Raw genomic sequence first — 24148 nt, forward strand, 5'->3', positions numbered from 1 at the left:
CCCCAACACGTTTAAAAGCTGCATCTTCCTTCACAGCAGGTACAACAGACCCTCAGAGAGCCACACACTGATCTGGACTATGGAGGAAGGAACCACAAAAGGGCAAAGGCTCCTGGAAAAGCCCTCAGATTCCACAAAGCTCTTGTACACACAGCAACCCAGCAACCAGCCCAGGCTCTCGGCAGGCCAGGGCTCACCCATGGGGACAGGAAGGAAACTCCCCTCCAGCAGCTTAGTCATTCGGATGCCTCAATGACAACTTCAGAGCTGCCCTAGAAACCAGTATCAGTGACGGGCACAGCAACTGGTGCACAGCTAATACCTGGGAGTAAGTAACCAAGCAGGGAAGAATCACTGCCTGTTAATCTGCCCCAGGTTCCTCCCAGTCTCTTGCCTGACATGTAATGGGCACCCTCTGAGTGCGTAACCACCATGGAGACTCTCGAGGTACCAGCTGCCAGAGAGGAAGCTTGCCGGTGTGAATCAGCCCGCAGGGCTCCATCTCTACCTTCTCACTTTCCACCAACAGCCCAAATCTGGAGGCCACATTTATAGCCAGAGGTCGGCTGTGCCTCACAGAGCAGGTCACCAAGGCTGGGTGGCACCAGTCCCACACAGGGCTGTGCTTACCCACGACCCCTCTACTCTCCTCCTCAGCAGCCTCCCTACCCTTCTGACCTTGTTCTGCCTTCTGACCTTCAGCACCTCCCCCTCCACCTGTGTGCTTATCAAAATCATGTGGGCCTGTGTTTCCAGGCCCTGGGGAAATGGTACAGTGTCTAGGTCAAGTCTCACTTCTGGTCAGCAGGAGCAAGTTAACCTCTGAACTTCAGGATCCTCAGCCCTAAACCCCACCTGGGGGTTGTTTTGAGGATTCGCTGTGACTGTGTACTAAAAGCACATAGCAGAAAACTTGGCACAAAGTGAGACACGGTCTCCACCCTCAAGGAACTATAGGTCTAGTGGACATGTTGCTAGTTTCACTTTATGCAGCACTGATGAATGACTTAACCTGCTGACACATGGCTGGTTTCCTGTGCAGTTGTTCGGTGCTTTGTGTTAAGACTTTTCCTCTCCGACACTCCCTGTGCTTCTCAGACACTGCAGGGTGGACACAGAGCTAAGGGGTGGACCATTGGAATCACCTGTCCCCCTAGAAACCCAAGCTAAAACCGGAAGCAAGACAAGCCCTAAAGGTAAGAGGAAGGGGATGAAGAATCAAGATAAATATAACAAGAATGTTTACTCCTCACCTGCAAACTCACGTTATAGCTAGGCTGGCATCACGTAGGTAATGTGGTCATCCAGGCCAGACAGAATCCGTGAGAGGTAGAACTCAGGGTCAGAAGTGCAGCTAAGCAAAATCCTGAGGCTCCAGGCCAACTAGACTCTCTCTCTGTCAGCATGCTGGACTGTGAGCAGTCACCACAGGCAGGTATGTCAGACAGAAGAAGGGCAGAACAGTTGAGGGAAAGATGGTGTAAATGGCAACACCAATGAGGGCGGCCTAGGTAGTGAGAGGCAGAGAAGAGCTTCTGTGCTGCAGTTAGCCATCTGCACCTACTTGCCTGGCCCTGGTCAGCTCCCCCTTCCTCTCCAGAGAATGACAGGATGACATCCTGGAAGATGCAGCTCCATCTAATTGCTGACCTTGCCATCATCCAGCAGGTCAGAGAGGAGCTCTGATCCTCACTTTGGGTTTTGAACAATCCTCACAAGCAATTATGGCCGTGGGACTTTGGGAGACATGCAGGATGCATTCTTAGAGCTTGCCTCACCAACTTCGACTGCATCATGCAGAGAGCTCAGCAGGCACCAGGGCCCACAAAGCAAACCAGAGCCATCTTAGGTCAAATGCTGCCTCGCACAAATCCCAGCTGGACCACTAGGACATTATGCAAGGCTCTGGCCTCCACCTCACCATCCTGTTCACACTGAACAGCAAGAAAGAGCTCAGATTAGGTATCTCCCAGGTTCCAGAACATACAATGGTTCCGCACTGGGCCGAATCCTTTTTGTGTGCACAGCACCCTATTTGTAGACTCTCAGTATGTCTTTGTTCGCTGACTGATTAACTGAAATTCAATCTCTTCTGTATAAATCATAGTTTGTCAGCCCATCGCCTCCCCATCCTCTTTTTTCCACATCCCTCATCAAGACTACACTTGGTCACCCATCCCCATCTTGAAACTATCATATCCAAACTGCTGTCACCAACACACATTTGGTCCCCATTCAAAATTCCACTTCCACAGAAAGTAGATTCCAGGTTGCCTAGGGCTGGAGGGATGAGGAATAGGGGGATTAAGGGTAATATATAAAGGGTAAAGCTTTGTCTCTGAGATTAGGAAAATGTTCTAAAATTTACCATGGTGATAGTTGCACATATTTGTGAATCTGATTAGAAAATATTGAATTGCATACTGTAAAAATGAGTGAATTGCATGGTGTGTAAATTATATCTCAATAAAGAAAAAAAATCCTCATTTTTTTTTCTCCTCAAGGAAATTTTCCCTGACTCATGACTAAAGAGAATTCCATTCCAAACAGTATAGAAAAAGGAATAATTTACTCGCTCATTATTACTTTATTCATCAGCAAAAATCTTTGGATCATACGAAAGGCCAAGCATAATGCCTGACATGAAGATACAAAGATGAGCCAGGCAAGAATGGAATATTTGTGTGCTAAACCCCTGGTCCTTACACCCCAAACCATGCCAATACATGACCATTTTCTCCACTCCTTCCTTCCCAGGGCTAAGAAGGAGAAGAAAGGGGTCTCAGTTCCTCTTTGTATTTTCAGTTTAGCAGTTAAAATGCACACGTACTCCTGGCCCCTGCCTTCTACCATGTCAGAGAGAATGCATGGCGGGCCTATCAGTGCTTTTCTGGGTGCTTTTCTGTGCATGCGGAGACATAGACTGGGGTGGCAAATGTGAAATTGTCACGCTGGGCCCAGTGTGCTTGATGCCCCCTAATCCCATCCATAGCAGAGTCACTTTCTGATCATCGTTCCTCAATCCTGTCGTGTGTGAGCAGTCCCAGGTGTGACTCCAGGCCACAGTGAGTGTGTAACTTCCTGCTCTCAAGCACACACCCACTCCATGTGAGACACTCACAGAATCATGGCAATGCACAGGAAGAGTAAGTTACAAAGCATTTTCACATGTATTACTCTCAAGACCTCCCATTAGCTCGCAAATATCCCTTCCACAAGTGGAGAAGGTGAGACACAGAGTTCAGGCGAGGGGTCCAAGACTCCATAGCTAATAAATGATAGAACTAAAATGTAAATCTAAGTCTCCTGGCTTTAAGAACAATACTTTGTACTCAAATGCCTCTAAATGCTGTCTCCTTCTCAGAGAATCTCAATGGGCACCTACACTTGATTGCTTCTTTTCTTTCCAAGAAGGCTTCCATTTCCAAGGACTAAAAATTATGGGGACTTGTTTTAGCCACAATCCAGGTAGATTCCAACAGAGGCAGTACAACTGTGTTAAGAACAGAGATTTGAATTGGACAAACTTGGGTTTGAATACAGAGTCTGCCTTTTTATGCATATATGTGTGTATTCTTCCAATGCAACAAGCGACCATTTAAAAGAACTGTCTTAAATCCTTCATGATTTTAAGAGTACATTCCCTACTCCAACAAAAATGAAGATTTCACTGAACTCTTAAGACTATTCTCAAAACCAGGAAAGTCTTTCTTAAATCTAACCGAATCCACCCCCTCCCACCCTGGCCAGCAACGCAGGACTCTTTTCCCCATGTTTTGTCCTCAGCCTGCATGACAGAATCTCAACATCAGAACAGGGTCTCTTTTAGGGTCTCTCACATATGAGGAGAAAGCTCGCAAACCATAATGAACTATTTCAGTTCAAGATTAGCTCCCACCACGAGTGCCCCACTTCCATCTACACTGTGGCAAGACAGCAGGATGCACTGTAGCAGACAAAAAGAATTGTTCTCCCAGGTCCACACAAGCCTCAGAACAAAGCTCTGCTCCTGCGCCTGCAGAGGGACAACTGCACCTATCCCTGTACCCAGGAAAAGAGAAACCCTGGGAGGCTCAGGACACCCATCCTCTGTGTGACCCTGCGGATCCCACAATGTCCCCCAGAAACACAAGGCTCACCCTGTTCTTCTTTTTTAGTAGGTATTATTTTTTTAATTTTTCAACTACAGTTCATGAACAATTTATATTGGTTTCACAGGTACACCCCAGTGATTAGACATTATATCACTTACTAAGTGATCATTTCAATAAATGTCACACCCATCTGACACCACACATAGGTATTAGAATAGTGTTGACTACACCCCTTATGCTGTACTTTACATCCCCATGACTATTCTGTAACCGCCAATTTGTACTTCTTAGTCCCTTCACCTTTTTCACCCAGTCCTCCCACCCCCCTTCCCATCTGGCAACCATCAAAATGTTCTCTGTATCTATGAGTCTGTTTCTGTTCTGCTTGTTCATTTATTTTGTTTTTTAGATTTGTTTTTTTTTTTTTTAGATTTGTTGATAGATATGCATTTACTGCCATTTTATTGTTCATATTTTTTATCTTTTGTTTGGCTTACCCTGTTCTTACACCTTTGTCCCAACGGTTTCCCTTTCCCGATGGCACGCCTGCCCTCTCACTTTTCCTGCGAGTTCACACTGCCTGCTGGTGTTTGTCACGGCTGGAGCCTCTGCGTTCCAGGAGCTCTTCTCCTGTCTTTCCCTGCAGTCAGGACCACGTGGCACGCCGAGACTGCCTCTCTGTGGTTCCATCTCTCTAATATCAGTGTCTTGTCCAAGTCTCCTCCCGTCTCTCTTCTTAACTTCACTTGCCCTCAGTCTCCCCAGCCCTGTCTCCCCTGCCCCCAAGCAGTCACCATGAGCTGGTAGCAGGCTGAGCTCCCAAGAACATACAACAAGTACCTGTTGAGTTGAAATGAGTGAAATGGATCAGACTGGGAGAAGTCTCAGGGAAGGTGGCCAACTGCTAGTTACCCCACACAAGGGCACAATCCGCTGTCAAGGGCCTGGGCCCTAGAGTCTGAACATAAGTGAATGAGGTCCTCCGCAAGGCCATGCATGGCCTTGGCCTTGGCCCCAGCACCACTTCTGGCCAAGGCTGTGTAGAGCTGCCTATGGTTTTCCACATCAATTCTCTGCACAGGGAAAGCAGACTCCCCCCATTACTCAGATGTCACATTTTACCCAGGCCAAAAAGTTGCTGGCACGCAGACTCACAAAAGGTACCCCAGTGCTGCCAAAGATAAAATAATAAAAATTGAAATGGAGTATTTAGAAAGGTAAGTCTAAGTGGTGAAGCCCCTTAACATCTCTCCACTTCCACTATCTCTACCTGTAAAATGGGGGAAATACTAATGCCTAATTTAAAGTTTTTGTGAGGATTAAATTTAGAGATAGACAGTGAAGTGCTTGCTATAATGACTGGCACATGACACGGGAGCAATAAACATCACATGGTATGGTTTTTATTATTCATTTTGCTGTGAGGATCAGAGATGCAATGCTTAAGTCTCTGGACAATGTGTTAGATGGACTTACTCTATTAAAGTCACTGGCCCCTGGCCCTGGGTTGCCAGGAGCTAAAGTGCACTAACCCTACATCAGGTGCCTCAGTGCCTGAAGCGCACTGGGGTGAAGGGCTTCTGCATTCTTCCCGAATTGATGCCTAGGTGCCCTGGCGCCCCGACGGCTCTGGGGATCTGGTGAGATGAGAAGGCTGGGAAGGATATGGTGACAGGAGGAGGCTGGAAAGAAGGGCCGGGGCAGAACAGAGACGTACCTGCTTTCACTGCACTCCTTCCGCTCCCTCACCCTCAGCCACTTGCGGAGGAGGAAGCGTTTTCGGCGCGGGGAGGCGCTGGGTGTGGAGCAGTTGGACCACGGGGTGTCCTCGTCGCTGGAAGGCGTGATCTCGATGGCCGGCAGCTGCAGGAACTCCTTGCCAGGAGCCAAGACGCCCGGCATGTCCCGGGCCAGCCCGGCCTCTAGGCTCTGCTCCAGCACGTTCTTTGTGCGGTGCATCTTGAAGCGCCGGCGGCGGAGCGTGGGGGTCGACGAGCTGGACCGGACCGGGCTGCCTTCGGGCGCGCCCTGCGGCCCGGGCACCTGCAAGGCTGGCAGCTGCAGGTTCTCCATCAGGTTGGCCGCCGGCATGGGTCCTCGTCGCTGTAGCGCTCCCACCGGCTGCGTCCCGCTGCACGCTCGCCCGGCGCTTTCCGCCCTCTTAGGTAGGGCACTGCTCGCGACTCCAGCTGCAGGAAGATCAAGTTCCTCTCCCGAGGGCCGCGAGCTCGGAGCTTCGGGGCTGGGCACGCGGCTGCCAGAGTCTAACTTTTGCATGCGCTGGTCCTCCGCCGTCCGCGCCTGCCCGCCGCCGGCTGGCCACCCTCCCGGGGCTCCCGCGCGCGCCCGCTTGTTTTTCTTCTGCGGCTCTCGCTCGCCTGCTGGCGTCGACGCCTTAGCCGGCCGCGGCTGCCCGGGCCCCAGGAGGCGGCTCCGCCAACTCTCAGCGGTTTGCGTGCGGCAGACGAGGTTGCAGGGCCCGGCTTGGCGCTGCAGGGAGGCAGAGGGCAGGGGGAAGAGGCAGAGGTGGGAGAAGGAAAGAGAGAGAGGAAGCGAGGCGCTGGATAAAAATAAAGGAAGGAGGGAGAGTGGGGGTGAAGAGGGGGGTGAGAGGAGGTCACATCTGTCCAGAAAGGGCGGGCACTGGCAGTGACAGCTAGTGTAACTGTACATGGACTCCCTGGAGAGGGACTCTACCTCCGGGTGAAGGCTGCTCCAATCAGCCTAATGAAATAGGATCACGAACCAAACTTTCTCTCAGCGACAGCCGGCCAGGCAGCGCTCATTAATCTCACGCCCCGATTTTCCTGAAGGAAGAGGGCAGGCCAGCAGAAGGGAGAAATCAAGGGATTCAGTCCCTCTCCAAGGCCGCCCTTGACAAAGGGCTGAGGGAGAACCAGGAGACTTCACACACTGGCTCTCTGCTCCTAAAAAAGGTGATTTCTTTGAATTATTTGGAGTGCAGGTGGGGGCACAGGGGGATGAGTAGTTGACAGAAGACCACGGGTTTCTGGAGGCTGCTTCCCGAATGAGGAGCTGTGAGGAGAGGACAGTTCTGCAGGGTAAGCTGAGACAGCAGACATGACATACCAAGGAAGGACAGACAATCTGAAGACACAGAATGCACAGGACCAGTAAGGAAAAGGGACGATCCCTGTACATCTCGAGCTACCCCAGCAATACCGTAGCCCCATCCCAATCAAAGAATCCAATCAGAGGGTGAGCACCCAGAGGCACAGCATCCAGGGAAGCTCTGAGGGGGATCAGGGGGCTGAGGGTGCTTGCTCCCTTTGCATTCCTGGGGGATGATTCAATTCTGCTTCAACCTGCAAGGGGCATGGACTGGGTCACAAAAATGTCTAGTATGTCCCCATTCATGGGGCCTAGAAAGTTTGGGTCAGTCCTGCTGTGTCCTAAGCTGTGCAGACCTGCTCACTCCCTAGACCCAAGTACAACCTGAGAGAGTGGCTCTAGGAGTGATGCACCCTACCGAAGGCTCTGTTGAGAATGAGTCTAAACCAGCCCAGTTTTCAGAGCAGAGGCTCTATGGCCCCATTCTCCTCCCTCCCAGCACAGTGTGTTTGCCTCTCCAGACAGTCCTGCAAATGAGAACCCAAGTAGAGACCAGGTGGAACAGAAAAGAATACACCATTCAATCCACACTCATCTTCTCTGTTCCTGTGTAAGTCCAGTTTCTGGTTGGGAGCTGGTGCCCAGCTTCTCTGCCAGGGTGAAGGTCATGGGAACATTTCACAAGTGTCCCAAAGCTGAGGGAAGAATCACATCCCTAATGGTCACAAGAATTCAATGCAGGAGAAAATGTCCCTGCAATTCAGCAAGATGTCAAGTGTGACAGGTAGCCATGGGTCCACCGTGCCCTGTGATGACACACAGCGGGGAGTAAAAGGCATCGTGACATTGCACAACCTCCCAGAGGTGGCAGGAAACAGGGGAGTACTTTTCACTCAGGAGAGAGATACTATGGCCAAAAAAGCAAAGGGAGGGCCCATCCATAAATGACTCCCCAGAACATCAGCTTCATCTTATTTCTGAATCTCCACATCCGGCCACTGGCTCTCTTGAGGGTAGTTTTTCATTACTCTATTTTGACTTCCGGAGGTGGCATAGAAAGAAGAAACCTCTCCCCATCAGGTGTCAGGCCTGGCAAGAAGCAGGACACTTCCTCTGGCTCCAGCTCTGGCTCCAGTTCCAGGAATGACCAGGCTGAGCTGTAACTCCAAACTTCAGGATCCAGAGCTACACCAAGGCACCACAGATTGCTCAATGCCTTGGATTTCCACCAAGGACAAGCGCTGTGCCAGGGATCTGATAACTTCCCAGTTCAAGGAACCTACCTGTTGAGGAGACTGGCGTCTCAGGTGTTTAAGGAGAGAAGGGAAGCTGGGGTACTACCTTTCACTTGGAGGCCAGAAACAAACCAGACACATGGATCCACAATAGAGGGGCCAAACGACTGGAAGGGTATTTTGGGGAAAGGGAGGTTCGGAGGAAGCACCCCAGTGAAGTTCATGGCCAGCACTCTGAATTTAAATGTATGCCTCTTAAAGGAACAATGAGCACCAGCTCCCCACTCCTACACACTTCAGCCACTTTGTCCATCCTCGTTAGGTGGCAGACTAAAAATCTGAAGTACTAGGAGATTTCATGGAAGCCCTGGGGACAGCAGGAGTTGAGAGTGATCATTTACCTTTTAGTTGGCCTGAGGAAAAACCCCCTCCAAACTAAGTCTGAAATGCTTTCCCGTGGCTGGGAGGCAGATACCCAGAGCACCTCAAGTCTCTAACACTGCCCTCTCTCACTTCCACTTGCAGTCCCCTGTTTGCTTCAAGCCATAACTTTTTCATCCATTAAAACCCTGTTCAAAACACATCCCCTGCCCCGCTGCCCCAGCTGTTTCTGTTTGCTTTTTACTATAGCACTATCAAGTCAGATGGTACAAGGGACACTGCTCTGGAAAATGACATGTCCAGCAGCTGTGAGCCACCCATACTGTTTAGACTATAAGCACCTTAAGGGAAGAACCAAGTTTCTCCTTTTGATTCTCTCTAGTGTCCTGTATGTTTGGTATAGTAAACTTCACTTCACACTTTTGTAAATGGCTTTCCTATATAACATTTTATCTTCCCAGCAACCTAGGAGTAAGGTAGAACTTTATCCAAGGATATAGGTAAATAACAACAACAATACTCAAAGACAAAGCCAGAACTTGAACCCGGGTCTTCCGAAACCCATTAGATGTCCCTCAAAATCCCAACAAAAGTGTGAGCTCTGAAAAACAGGTCCCAGGTAGCGCCAGCATTTTCACAGCCCCGATTTTATCAGATAGATCATGAAATAACATGTCAGTTATTTTATTGTTAAAATGGAAAGGCAAAGTTTTAAAAAACTGTTTCTGCAAGTATCTGGTGTCCACGACGCGTTTCAGAATCTCAGACACTGCATTCTTCTGCAAGCCTCTCTCCCAATCCCACCTCTCTCCCACATTTGGCTCTCAGCCCTCTCAGCGGACTCCATGGTTCTCTGGGAAACTGACCTCACCTCTGGCCTCCCAGGCAGGTGGTGGCCAGCCAAACTGGCCTCCCCTTCCCCAGCCGTTGTCAGGCCTCCGACTTTAAGTGCGAGGAGCTCGTGTTACCAAGCAGCTGTTGTTTGTTCTCAGTTGTTCAGGCTCCTTTTCTACAGACACAAGACACCTAACACCTGTCTATTACTTCTGGAGACCCACAAACCGCAGAGGCCATTGTTCAGCTGAAGTTTCCAGAAGGAAATATAAGCGAGAAACAGCTGCTGTGATGCTTGCCCTCTCCTGGGAGCACACCCAAGCGGGAGCGGTAAAGGGCAGGCCCCCCCCCCCCGCCCCCGCCCCACCTGCCAGGGGATGCAAGGGCAGGCATTTCCTAAAAGCACAGACGAGAGTATCCCCTCCCATATGGGTGCTGAATTCAGAATGGCCAAGCCGAGGTCTGGCTCAGGGGCAAGGGAAGGACGCCAGCAGTGGGCAGATGGGCAGTGGGACTTGGCACTGTTGGGGACCCAGGAGACACTGACAGAAATGTGAGAGATACCATGAGAGCAGTGTTATGAGCTGTCTTCAGCTACAAAAGGAAGGGTGTTCAGACTTTACTCCCTAGCTCTCCTGGTGCTGCTGAGCAAGAAAAAGTGAGTTGGTGTGGAGTTCAGTGTGGGAGATTCAGTTTAGATAAGAAACATTTACTGACAGTAAGGCCAGTTAAGGACTGGAGTGTGTGACCAAGAATGGTTAGAGAGTGACTTCCTCTGCACACCTTTACAGGTAACTAGAGCCTAGTTAGAGGCAGTGACAGAGTTCTCTCTTAAGGGCCAGTCCCCACCCTTTCATCATGGGTCTGTGAGGCCCAGATTTTCTCTTAAAAAAAGAAGGACAATGCATTTATGCCTAAAACAAAGTTCATTTGAACTGACATATTCCTGGCCCCAGGAATTTTGGTTATTGGATACTAAGCACCTCAATGGATCCCCCAAGCAGCTTTGATATCTTGCATACTAAGAGAGAAATCTAGGGATCAGCCAGTAGGGTGATGGGGCAAGGGACTGGGCATGGGGTGGAGAGAACGCACTGGAGAGGGGAAGCTTCCCCAGCCCCATGGTGTCTCATTTTGGTCACTCTTACAGATCCCTCCCTCATTTCTCCCATGGAGAAGCTGGCTGCTGAAGACATCAGAGGAAAGTATTCTGAGTCTGTGTGGCTAGAGAAGGATGGAGAGTGCTGGCCAACACAATCTGCATAAAACACATTTTACTGGCCACCACACCCAGCCTCTCTTTCTGAGAAAGAGGGAGAAAATGCTGCAGCCCTTGTATGGAATCTCTGTCCCTGAGGACAGAGGGCCGCTGAAGGCTCTCAGCCTTGGGAATGCACGAGGTTGGCCTTTGGCAGGGGCCAGGGTGAGCAGTAACGTCACTGCAGGAGGACTGTCACCAGATAAGCCTCCCTGGTTTAATTGCTCATCCAAAGGCTAACAAGAATGCACAACATTTGGCTGCCCCTGCTCCTGACACCAGGATACCAAGGCACAGATCAACATCATCCCTTGTCCTCCCAATCTTACAAGGACAGTCTTTGTGCAAATTGGGGTGGGAACAGACTTCCTGAGGCTGCTCCATTTGGCTCCTTGCCACCCATCCCTAGGAAGGCAGGTGGCATGCTTTTGCTGCTGTCCTCGGAAGATCCCCCGAATACTATCTGTACTACCCAGTAGTCATTAAGTACACAGATCCAAAGGTATGCTGTCTGAGTTTTAAACCCCTTTCCTCTACTTACTAGCTGTTTGATTTGGGGATAAATTATTTAACTTGTCTGTATCTCAGTTTCTCATCTGTAAAGTCTCCCTTCGAGAGTTGCTGTCACTATGAGAACAGTGCTTGGCACATAGGAAGTGCTCTGTAAATGTTAGTCCTCATTACATCCAATTAAGTCTCCTTTACAATACCCTTGTTGGGAAGGGTATTGTATATCAACAATATTCATGTTGATATTCATTTCAGTGTAATACTATAAGGAATTGTTAAGCTAGAGCATTGTGTGAGCCTCCTTACTGAGTGCTGGTGGTATAGTAAGATGAATAAGAGAAAGTGTGTGACCCTGGCCTGGTAGCTCAGTTGGTTAGAGAATTGTCCCCATACACCAAGGTTGCAGGTTTGATCCCCAGTCAGGGCACATACAAGAATCAACCAATGAATGCATGAATGCATAATTAAGTAGAACAACAAGGCAATGTTTCTCTCTCTCTCCCTCTTTCCCCATTCCTCCCTCTCTCTAAAATCAATAAACAAAAATTTTTAAAAGGAATAGTGTGTGCACCGGAGCATACAGTCTAGCAAGGCAGAGTTAATTAAGTGCAAAATATAAATGCAAACAAGATGTAAGTGGAAATATAGATACATTTTAACTACAGGGAAAGTTCAACCTAGGCAGACTATATGGAGGAATTGGCATTTAAGACTTAAAGTATGAACCAAAGGGTCGCCAGTTCAATTCGCAGTCAGGACACATGTTTGGGTGGCAGGCCAGGTCCCTGGTGGGGGTTGTGCAGAGGCAACCACACATTGATCTTTCTCTCCCTCTCTTTCTCTTCCCCTGTCTCTAAAAATGAATAAATAAAATCTTTAAAAAAGACTTAAAGTATAAATTTCAGTGGAAAAGAAGAATAAAGTATGCTGGAATAAAGGAACAGTTTGAGTAAAGGCACTGGGAATCACAGACTGGTGGAGGGTTTTTGAAAAGAGGGAGAGAAGTCAGGGCACATGAAGGATGCCAGAGGAGACAAGGCCGAACCACCAGGGGAGTCAGCGTGCAGTGAGTGTTAAAAGTTTGGAGTTTATTCTTTAGACAATGGGATGCTATCCAAGTTTTTGGGGGGGTCAGTGACATAATCAACCTATATATGAAGAACATCAATTCTGGTGACAGTGTGAAATGTGTATGGGAGAAGCAAAAGAGAGAGGACATACAGAGGCCAATTCAGAGACTAGTATCCAATCAGTCCATGTTTTTGGAATAGCAACTTTATACATAGCACATTATTCAGTTTAGAGAACAGAAAATCTGAAACTGGGCAGGAGAAAAATGCAGAATGAGACAGGTGGGCAAGGCAAAGAAAAGCCTGTGAAGACTTATTCACAGAAGTGAATTGGAAGAAAACCGAGAACAAGTGATGATCCAGACATCGCGGGAGGAAAGGAGGCAGCATTTACTGAATGACGACTGCCTGCCAGGCCCTGGGCTCTGTGCTCCATGCTCAGAATCCCACTTGAGTCTCAGCCACCCAAAACAGACATTGAAAGCACCATTTGAGGAGGGTGACTGATTTTAATAGGTGACTTGCCCAGTTCGTGCAGGTAGTAAGAGGCAGATGAGCACAAATTTAAACCAGAGTCTTTAAAACTTTAAAATGCATGCTTTTCAAATACATCACATTTCAAAAAGATAAAAAATGCCAAATGCTGTAATAAAGTCAGGAGGAAGGCTGCTATCATTGTGTTAGATTTTGTCATTAGGTCACTGGCAATGTCTGAGAAAGCAATTCCAGGGGAGGGATGCGGCTGCTGTGTGTTGAAGGGTAAGTAGGGAATGAATAAAAGTGCAGGCCGCACAAATTGCACTGCTCTCTCCGGAAATCAGGCAGTGAAAGGAATGAGGGACGTCTATTTCCTACCAAACAGTCTGTGTTAAACACTCTTCTAGGATCTGGAGTGAGAGTGTAAAAATCAGTGTGTGTGTGTCTTTTATCGTTGGTAGATGTATGTTTCAAAGGAACAAAATGTGATGGTGTGATTATGCCATTTAAAACGAAATTCTGCCTGTACCTACTAAGAAAATTGAAGCTTGATAGTACCTGATAATCTAGCAAATCAATCAAAAAGTATTTAATATGTCCAAACTCTAAACACGCCATAATACTGGGTACTGTAAAGGGTGCCTGAAAGTTTCTGTGAAACTACTCATGTATTCCAAAAAGTAATTCTCAAATGCTCACCAAAGATGACCCTAGCCTCAGTTGCTTCAAATCTGGTGGGAGAGGGAAGCAGAAAACCCATTCAAGAGCTGCAGTTTGGTAAGAAAACCCACTGCAATAGACACTTGTGTCAAATGCAGTGTGAGCCCAGAGGAGAGACATCTTGATCCAGAGAGAACTTTAGGGAGGAGGCAGCCCCTATCCAAGGCTGTCCATGTAAACCACGGGGCGGTGTTTCCAGGCAGAGGGACTGTTGCACACAGAGATCAGGTTGTTCTGCAGGAGTGTGAGGAAAACATTCCAAGGACTCGCGTGGAGACCATGTTGGGGCAAGATGGTTTCTTCGTGTGGAAGGCTGCCTGTGTGCCCCCTGTCCCACCATGGAGAGAGTCCAACTGTGTCCTCAGCAAAGCCCTTTTGCTTCATATTAAAGCTTAGTCCACTGGAGTCCATGCAGTCTGCTGTGGGCCCCAGCACCTGCCAGACCCACGTGGTCCTGTGCTCCCAGGTGAGAGAGAATGCAGAGACACAACGGATGAGTGTGGGTCACGGAGAGAGAGAGGGCTTCTTTGCTCCCCTGGGATTATATTAGTTTGGGTTTGGGACGGACCAGGTACCTTTTCAAAATAGCTGATCATCTTCCCAAGTTTTTGCAGCCTTTGATAGGTCCACCCCCTAGTTAAGCTGACAGGCCTGGATGGTCAAGCACCTCCCTCTATGCCCCCCTCCCTAACAATCCACTACCAGAGCAGGGAAGAAAGAATGTTAATCCTCTTGGCAGAGAAATGCTATGATCCCCTGGGGAGTGAGGCTATAGCTTCCTGGTGAAGCAAGCAGTCTCATGCTCCCCAGTTTCTTAAACTCCGTGTCTAATTCCCTTTGCTCTTTTTACTATTAACAACTAGTTAACTACCTACAGTAATAGGACCACATGTGCAAAGGCACTGACGTGTCAGAGAGGGCATGGTGCATTCTTGGAATTACAAAAAGAACAGTTGACTGGACCAGAATGTTCAGTTGGATGAGGGATGAGAGCAAGAGATAATATCTACCATCAATCTTCTTTTGTTCAGTTGTTCAACATTTTTTTTGAGCAGGGTATGTTCTAGGTGCTGGGACACAGGGGTACCGAAGACAAGTCTGTGTCCTGGAGGAGTTTATATCCTGGTTATTACAAAATCTCAGAACCACGAGACAAAGATTTCCAAGACCTGGTCTGATCATCACTTTATCTCCACTATTCATTCTGTTTTTGAAATTAGAAAACATAGACACGGGGACTTTTTTATTTTAACAGATATTTACTAAAATCACATATCAAAAAGGCAAGGCTTCCCAGATGATACAGGGCTTTGACTGCAAGGACCAAGGCTCAAAGAGTGGACAGCTTAACTCATTCAAAAAGAGTGACTCCACAGCTCTAGGAAATGATTCCTTTCAAGTGCCGAAACCACCACCTGAGCTTTTATTTCTGAGCAGAACGCACCTCCCCTAAAGCAGAAGAATAGCCCCCTTTTGCAGGCAAGCAAACCAAGACCCAGAGAGGCTGAGCTGCTTTGAGTGGCATGCTCCTAATTGCTTCTGGGATTGAGCAGAACAGTGGTAACTTACTACCTGGAGATATAATGCTGACACTGTAAAAACTGCCCAGCTAGTTCTGATGCGGTAAAACAGCTGTTTGCCAGGTACCAGGGAATATTAATTTTTACACACAATTCAAACAAAAAATGGGAACTGTTGGTTATGACACAGAAAGAAGCTGAAGAAGGCTGGATTCAGTGGAGGATTTTCAGTAGCAGCCCCTGTAATCCAGCTCTGGACAACCATTCCTGCTGCACCCGAGTTGTTCATCTTTCTGCAAGGAATGCATCTGGAGGCAGTAACTGTAAATAATTTGCTCCTGTAAAATTCTGCATTGGGTGTGAGCTCTTACATCCATGCAAGTCTGACTGTCAGATGTTCCCATTTTTCAAGAGCAGTCCCTCTGCCTCCACCCTGGCTGTGCTCTGAGCTGTCCTGATTCACAAGGGCCGTGCTTGCACCACCCACCCCTCTTCTGGATGATTGATCTCACAGTTGGCCTCAACCCAGTGACTTCAGGGCATTTTAATATCCTGGAATTGGGGTTTGGAGATTGGTCATGCTGTGTGAACCCTAAAGTCTCCATTGTAGCTCTGAGTCTATGAACTGGAAAAGTTTAAGCAATTTGCTTGGAGAGTTTGTGGCCAAGATGGAGGAGGTATAGGTAGATACACTTTGCTGCTTCATACAACCAGAAGAAGCATCACAACCAATTGAGAAAACAAAACAAAACAAAACAAAACAACCAGAAGGGCCAGAAAATTGAACTGCATGGAAGTCTGACAACCAAGGAGTTAAAGAAACATTCACCCATACTGATAGGGAGGGCAGAGACAGAAAGCCGAGTGATGGCAGACCAGGGTGTGTGAGACAGCAGCTGGCAGACTGGTCATCCCACACTTGGTGCAGATGAGCCAGAAGGAACAACTGGGTAGTGAGACAAACCACAGAATCCAGGGTTCCAGTGTGAGAAACTAAAGCCTCAAAACTTCTGACTGTAAAAATCTGTGAGGGATGCGGCAGTGGGAGAAACTTCCAGACCCATAGGAGAGTCTTCTTGTGAGGCCCACAGGGTCCTAGAATGTACACAAGTCTACCCACCTAGGAATCAGCACCTGAAAAGGCACAGTCTGATTGTGGGGAGCAAGGGAAGTGAATTGATGTGGGATGAGAGCCGAGCAAATGGTATTGTTCCCTCTCTGACCCCTCCCCAACAGACAGCACCACAATACAGCAAAGAGGGTTGCCCCACCCTGCAAAATACCTAAGGCTCTGCCCCTTGCAACATAATAGGTATGCTGAGACAAAGAAATATGGCCCAAATAAAAGAACAGATCAAAATTCCAGAAAAAGAACTAAGTGATGAGGACATAGCCAACCTATCTGATGCAGAGTTCAAAACACTGGTAATCAGGATGCTCACAGAAATGGTTGAGTATGGTTGCAAAATAGAAGAAGAACTGAAGGCTATGCAAAGTGAAATAAAGAAAAATATACAGGGAACCAACAGGTGAAGGGAAGGAAGCCAGGATTCAAATCAAAGATTTGGAACAGAAGGAAAAAATAAACATTTAACCAGAACAGAACGAAGAAACAGGAATTCAAAAAAATGAGGAGAAGCTTAGGAAACTGGGATAGCTTTAAATGTTCCAATATCTGTATCATAGGTATGCCAGAAGAAGAAGAGGAAGAGCAAGAAATCGAAAACTTATTTGAAAAAATAATGAAGGAAAACTTCCCCAGTCTGGTGAAGGTACTAGAAATGCAAGTCCAGGAAGCCCAGAGAGTCCCAAAGAAGTTGGATCCGAAAAGGAACACAGCAAGACACATCATAATTACACTACCCAAGATTAAAGATAAGGAGAGAATCTTAACATCAGCAAGAGGAAAGGAGAGAGTTACCTACAAAGGAGTTCTCATAAGACTATTAGCTAATTTCACAAAAGAAATCTTGCAGGCAAGAAGGAACTGGAAAGAAGTATTCCAAGTCATGAAAGGCAAAGACCTACATCCAAGATTACTCTATCCAGCAAAGCTATCATTTAGAATGGAAGGGCAGATAAAGTGTTCCCCAGATAAGGTCAAGTTAGAGGAGTTCATCATCACCAAGCCATTACTATATGATATGTTAAAAGGACTTATTTAAGAAAAAGAAGATCACAACTACAAACAGTAAAATGACAACAAACTCACAACTATCAACAACTGAGCCTAAAAACAAAAGCAAACTAAAAAAACAACTAGAACAGGAACAGAATCACAGAAATGGAGGTTATATGAGGATTATCAGTGGGAGGGGGTGGGGGGAGAAGGGGGGAAGGTACAGGGATTAAGAAGCATAATTGGTAAGTATAAAATAGATGGGGGAAGTTAAGAGTAGTGTAGGAAATGGAGAAGCCAAAGAACTTATATGTACGACCCATGGACATGAACTAAGTCGGGTAGGAAATGCTGGTGGGGGCGTGCAGGGCAAGAGGAATAAAAGGGAGAAAAAAATGGGACAACTGTAATAGCATAATCAATAAAATATACTTTATTTATTTATTTTTAAAGATTGCATTTATTTATTTTGAGAGAGAGGGGAAGGGAGGGAAAAAGAGAGGGAGAGAAACATTAATGTGTGGTTGCTTCTCACATGTGTCCCCCCCACTGGGAGCCTGGCCCACAACTCAGGCATGTGCTCTGACTGGGAATCGAACCAGCAACCCTTTGGTTTGCATGCCGGCACTCAATCCATTGAGCTGCATCAGCCAGGGCCAATAAAACATACTTTAAAAAAAAAAAAGCAATTGGCTTTAAGGAAACCTGGTGTATGAAAATGCAGATTTTTTAAATGTATGAGTTGGAATGATCATATAATACAAATCATTCGTTTTACAAAAGGAATTTATTAAAATAGATTGTTCCTTTGCCTGTATGAACATTTTTATTCAATTAATCTCAATAAGTCACACTCTGAGGAAGACCCTTGTTGAATAACTTTGAGCACCCAAATAAACATGAAATATTGTTACAGGGTGCAGCCAAGAGGGGGGACCCCAAATAGGCATTTGAAATGGGGTCCAGATCTCAAAGTGTCCAGGAGATTTTAAGGTGTCTTCACCCCTTCCCCTACAGGTGTGAGTTGGGGGAAGGGGCACACAGAGCAAGAACATGCAGGGCAGCTTTGCAGCTAATCCATGGCATGGTCATTTAGCATACCTATAGACTTTGGCTGGTCACTTAGATATGCTAAATAGCTATGGCCATGCTCAAGGCCAGGGGGATGGAAAGGGACCTCCACCCCAAGATGGGACCTGGGAGGCAGGTCCCCTGAGTTACAGCGCCTGCGTGGGAGCTGGGAGAAGATTGGCTCCAGGACATGGGGTGACACCTGCCCAGACCCACAATGGCGACCAGAAAAGCTGGAGAAGACAGCAGATTGAGGGCAAGTGTGCCCAAGTGTAGGAGGAGTCAGAAATGGGGCTGCAGAAGAAGATTGGCGCGGGGGATTTAAACCCAGACACGGCAGCGATTGGGGGAGAACCACGCGGCCTGGACAGAGTGGGACTCTCCCTTCCCACAGCCCTGAGAGAGAGAACCACGCGGCCTGGCAGAGTGGGGACCCCCACAGCTTTAGAAGGGGGAACCACCACCTGGTTTTACCAGAGGTCCTGGCGACTCAGCCGAGGGTGCCGGGAACCCAGGGAGGTCTCCCAGTCAAGATGGAGTACTAACTAAGAACCAGAGGACTGCCTGAGCCATGGACTTCTATTTCCTTTCCTGAGATACGGTACTCTGGACTGGGCAAAGGGGGGAAGGAAGGAAGGACTGTGTGTGTTTGTGGGTGTTTTTAGGGACTTTAGGATTTTTGATAAAGACATTAGGTCACTACTTTAAGTTAGTATAGCATTAAATAAACATTTCCTTTCCTTTTCACGAATCTCTGGCATTGAGAGACGTCTTTCCTAGGGTGGTGGACATAACGGACCCGGGGCCTTCTTTCAATAATAGTATATCGTCCCAGGCCCCCCCTTGTTTGTTCTGTAACAATATCACTAAACATTAAGCATTTTTAGGAAAAAGAAAGCACTTCATTTCCCTCACCTTCAACTGCCCAGTGATGTAAGCTGGTGCTTTTGGAGGACTGAGAGTTGGAAAATTTTATGAGCAATAGTCCTTCCTTAGCTGACAGAACCAGAGTTCTGAAAGAAATCTCAGAGTAAAACGCCCATCCTTCCCCTGCCCTGTCCCACCAGTGTCCACAGGTGAGAAACAGGGGCACCAGAAGGGGAAATCTTGGACCAAGGTTGTAAGGCTGGAGCTCAAACTTCTTTCTGTAAACCACACTGTCTTTTGGTCAAATTCTCCCCAGCGCTGCTTTGGAAGTAGTATTTTTGTTATCCGGCTGCTTCTGGTTGGGGACCTTCGGTGTGGGGCCACCTGGTTCTTGATTCGCCAGGAAAGATTTCAAGGACAAATGGGAGTGAGAATAAAGCAAGTTTTATTCAAATAGAGACAGAAAAAAGAAGCCAGGCCCAGTGCCACTGAGGAAGAAGTGAACAGGACTGTGGACCCAGCCCTCTTCCATGGTTAATTAGCTCTTGGGACTGTGTGTGTTTCCCGGGGCCCAGGGGTTGTCCCTCAGGTTTGTGGCACCAAATTCTGACTCCGCCTTCCGGGGGGAGGGACTCCTGTTGTTGTGACTTCCAAGACCACCGACCAACAATACCACCAGAACACCGCAGGGGTAGCCAGCCCCTGAACTGTATTTCCCTCTGATGGTGCTGGGAGGTGACGGGGGATGGGGAATGGGGTGGGGGAGACTCAAGTAAGAGGCATCTGTTCCTGCTTCCTCATTCCACTCCTCGGATTTTTCCCTTTTTTCTAGCCTGCCTCATTTCCACCGCAAAGAATAATTTAAGAACAAATGGCACCAAGGAGTCCAAACACTCATTCTTTTCCCCCCAAAACATTCTTTACACATTTAATTCCCTCATAAGCCCACCCAGAGCAAGAAGTTACATGAAACACACATACCTCTCTAGAAAGCTTCCCAACCTGTCAACTTGTAGGTTTGCACAAAAGCTACAACAGAATGGTTATTTGCTTTTGGAAAGGACTTTGCTTTACACACATAGAATTCCTTTATGTGGGGAATTTCCCTAGTGCATTTTAAGTGTTATTTGATTTATACACAACTTTCAACATCACTGCTTAATAAAGTATACCTGTCAACAATCAGCTTCCCTGCTCTCAGCCTTTCCCTTCAAAGCTAACAGAGAATGATGAGGACTTGAACCAAACGCAAAAATCTGCTTCCATCAGGCATAGGTTAGAAATGTTCCATTGTCCTAAAAATTGTCAGTGTCAACCTAAGATTTCTTCAGCCACGCACTGCATTTTCTCGTTTAAGCCTCACAAAAATCTTATGAGGTAAGGGTTTTTTCCCATTGCAGAGATGAGGAAACAGGCCCAGATTGATTACGAACTTTAGGCATCAAGATGCGATTCAAACCTAGGTATTCTGAATCCCAAGCCAGTGTTTTCTCCACTTCACTGTATTACTCTATTTCAACTTCCTGTAAAACATAATTTTTTAGTCACATTCAAACTGGTTCTCTCTGCCACTTTTTGTGAAGAATTTTATTTGATTTGCTATTTGATAAATAAGTTAATATTTGGAATTACAATTCTGCAAACTGATGCACTGTGTTTCCCTGTTCAATTCAATCTGTTTTCGACTTTCTTAGGAGTTTCTACTGAATTCTAAATACTATTTGAAACAGAAACATCATCTCAATTATTTAGCAGAACTCGCTTGCCAGAAATACTTGCTAGAAATACTTTTTATGGCACCATCTAAGCAGTTTCTCATTTGCAATAAATAATGTCAGTGTAGTCCTAATTCCTAGTTCCACCCACGTGACTCTATGCCCCTTACCTGTCATGAAGTCAGCCTGTATAGGTCGGAGGGAGTCAATGGGGCTCTGCAAGTGCTGGTGCCTGCTGGAAGCTCCTGTTGTTAAGGATTGTCCACACAGCGCTCCCAGCAGGCCCTGCCAGTGCACAAAGGGCAACCTCGGCCTCTTAGGAGGAGGGCAGCTCGGGTGACACTGAGTTGGTTTGCTTGAAATACTAGCTCAGCAATCACTAAAATACCTTTAACGGTGGCTTCTTCATGGCCATCAGGTTCTACTTTAGCTTCCAAGGTAGCTCTAACTTGCATCCAGGATGTTGCAAGGCAATGGCTTAAATCTTGCTGGACAGAGCAAAGTCTCTGTTCTTGAAGGCATGCTCACATGATCTCACTCAGTACAACTTCACTCTTGAATCTCTGGACCTTGGAGCCAGGACATTAGGTGCCATCCCCACTACAATAAAATCTCCCCAGCTTCACTCAAAGTACAACCAGTTGGCACACATCAGTGCAGTGTCCTTCAGGCAGGGCCCTCGAGGACATGGAAAGTCCAGGTTACTTCCCTGCCTCTTTCTCCCTCTCCTTCTTGCTCTCTCCTCTCTCTCTCTCTCTCTCTCTCTCTCTCTCTCTCTCTCTCTCTCTCACACACACACACACACACACACACACACAGTATTCTTAAAGATATCCACTTCCTTCAGCGACCAGACACGGTTAACCCAGAACAAACGGAGAGCCCCCATCAACTGAGACTGAACCTTTTGGGCACGTTCTCACATCCATACTGGGAACAAACAACTTCGCAGGGCACCTCCAGGTCTAAAGTTCTGCAGTACTCCTGGGGTTCCGAGGTTCTGCAACAAGTGCACACACACCCTTGCTTTTCTCCTTGTCCTTTCATGACTGGCCTTCCTTTCTTCCTTTGAGGATGCCCACCCTATTCACTGCAATCAATCCTCAGTGATATAAAAATGTTTTGGAGGGAGCAATTGAGACCCCCTACATATGTTGTTAGCTTGGCTCACATGAACCTGTACAAAAATTCAAAAATAATCACAGTAAGAAAAATTGGCTAATCAGATTGCACCAAAATTAAGGATTTCTGTTCAATAAGTAAGATTTAAAAAAAAAAGTCTTAGAGCAGTTTGCCCACACTGCTTTTCAACATTTCATTTCTCATCTTGTGTCATAATTACTGAGTGAGTTTCTACCTCCTCTCAGACTACACATGCCATCGAAGCAAGACTTATGTCCCAGTTATCTTTGCCATCCTGTGTCCAAGCTCACTGCCCAAATGTCTGGGCCCATGGGTGTGAGCCCAGTAAACAGCAGTGCACAAGGACACGGTGGGTGGTGGAACGGTGCATGGGAGGACAGGTCAGGAGGTTTGAAGGGGCAGGTGGTGCAACTCCTTCCCGCTGTAAACTCTCTGGAGGCGTGCGTGCCCTTCTATGCACCATCATCTGCCGGGCCCTGGGTGTTCTCGGGGCAGCCGTGACTGTGGTCCTGCTCTCCCCGGGGTTATCCTGTCACATCAGCCTCCAACTTGGCAGAGGGCCCCTGAGAAACATGGGGGACTGGAATGCTCTTGGCCCAGGGTGTACATTCCCAAGTAACCGAGAGCTCAGGTTTCTTAGGTACGGGTGTTTGGACTGTGGCTCTTTGGGGAGCAATTAAAGGAAGGAATAAGAATGCACTTGGAAACAGCTGCTTACCTATCAACCCTTAAGAAAGCAGGATTTTAACTAGCCTCTATCTCGTATCAGTGAGGGCCTCTGCTTAACCATTCCTGAGAGAAGGGATTTCATTCTGTCCTCTTTCAAAGACCTCCAGGTAAGCAAGTTCCCAACAGGCCTAGTGCTCCCTGCACTCCAGAAAAAGAGCTATTCCCTCCCACAGTCTCCCGCCCACGGGTGCCTGCCAGCCCTGATTATAAGGCCAACGTAAAGCTACAATTTAATTTCCCCTAAATGTCTGTTCATTCCATTTCGGTTTCAGAGTGGAAAAACACCTTAGAGGAAGCCAACCTTGCATCTTCTAGATAAAAAACTAGGCACAAGATGTGTCTGCTCTGTGGCTACCTTTGTTAGCCTGTTTTCTGTGCTAAAAGAGGAAGTTAAATCATTAATTGCGGAAGAGCTGAGTCCAGAAACACATAGTCATATGCTTTTTAAAAAATAAACTGTATTTTAAGAACAGTTGTATCACTACATTGTAGACCTGAAACTAACATAAGATTGTATGTCAACTAATAAAAAATAAATTTAAAAGAACAGTCTTAGATTTACAGAGGTCACTACTCACTTGTAAATGCTAAACTACTTCATCTTTCCTGTTACTGTTTTACTAACTGTGTCCACTCAGGGCTAAGGCACAGCATCAGAGTAACTTGTTTTCCATTTTATTGGCACTAAGTACCTTATATGGGTGTTTGGCCCAAGTTCAGGAACAGTTTGCTTGTTTTCTGAGGGGAAATGTTACAAAGAGCAACTTTTGTATGCAGGTTTTATGCTGAAGATAGGAAGAAAATTTTGTTTGAATTAGAGGAATGTCTAAATATAATCAGAATAACACTAACATTTTCTGTATACTTACTGTGAATCGGGCATGATCTCAATTAATCTTTAAATCAATCTAATGAGTTAGTTGTTATCCCCATTTTCAAGCGACAAAAATGAGGCTTGGAAAGATCACCTGAAGTCTCAGCTGTCAGCGGCTGTGCTGTGGTTTAAACTGAGCAGTGGGCGGCCAGGGGTCATGTTCTCCTGCGGTTAGCTTGGTCCCCTCTGCTCTGGAATGATCTTGATCTTTAATGTTTGTCCTGATTTGATAACTCATTCATACACCCATGCTACACAATTATTGCACGTGCCTCGTACAAAATATCATGTGAATTCTTAACATCTGTCACATGACCTGTTTGATCAGTGTAAATGAGGTGTGGGCAGACACATTGCTGAGCAAATGGATTCCTGTCATAGCTTGGCAAACATATTTGCATATCTTTGACATTTATAGCACACTTTCTAATTATATTAAGCTTATCATATTCATTTATT

At 46.9% G+C, this 24148-nt stretch overlaps 1 protein-coding gene across 2 annotated transcripts in view; it reads right to left on the bottom strand.

The window, feature by feature from the left end:
• The window catches only part of GRAMD1B (GRAM domain containing 1B), a 169739-nt gene extending 148317 nt beyond the window's left edge, over positions 1-21422 (bottom strand). The window contains exons 1-2 of one of the 2 annotated variants that reach the window (XM_045860157.1): positions 21114-21422; positions 5812-6584 (exon numbers count right to left, since the gene is read on the bottom strand). In XM_045860157.1, coding sequence (XP_045716113.1) covers positions 5812-6371 — 560 coding nt within the window. In that variant the 5' untranslated portion in view covers positions 6372-6584; positions 21114-21422. Of the gene's footprint in view, positions 1-5811; positions 6585-21113 lie in introns of those variants that run through there. The other variant, XM_045860156.1, reaches the window with a different exon arrangement.
• Positions 21423-24148: the final 2726 nt, after the last annotated feature.

Source organism: Phyllostomus hastatus, unplaced genomic scaffold (genome assembly GCF_019186645.2).
Source record: "Phyllostomus hastatus isolate PE091 unplaced genomic scaffold, TTU_PhHast_1.1 phas_scaffold_193, whole genome shotgun sequence".
Taxonomy (NCBI): Eukaryota; Metazoa; Chordata; class Mammalia; order Chiroptera; family Phyllostomidae; genus Phyllostomus; species Phyllostomus hastatus.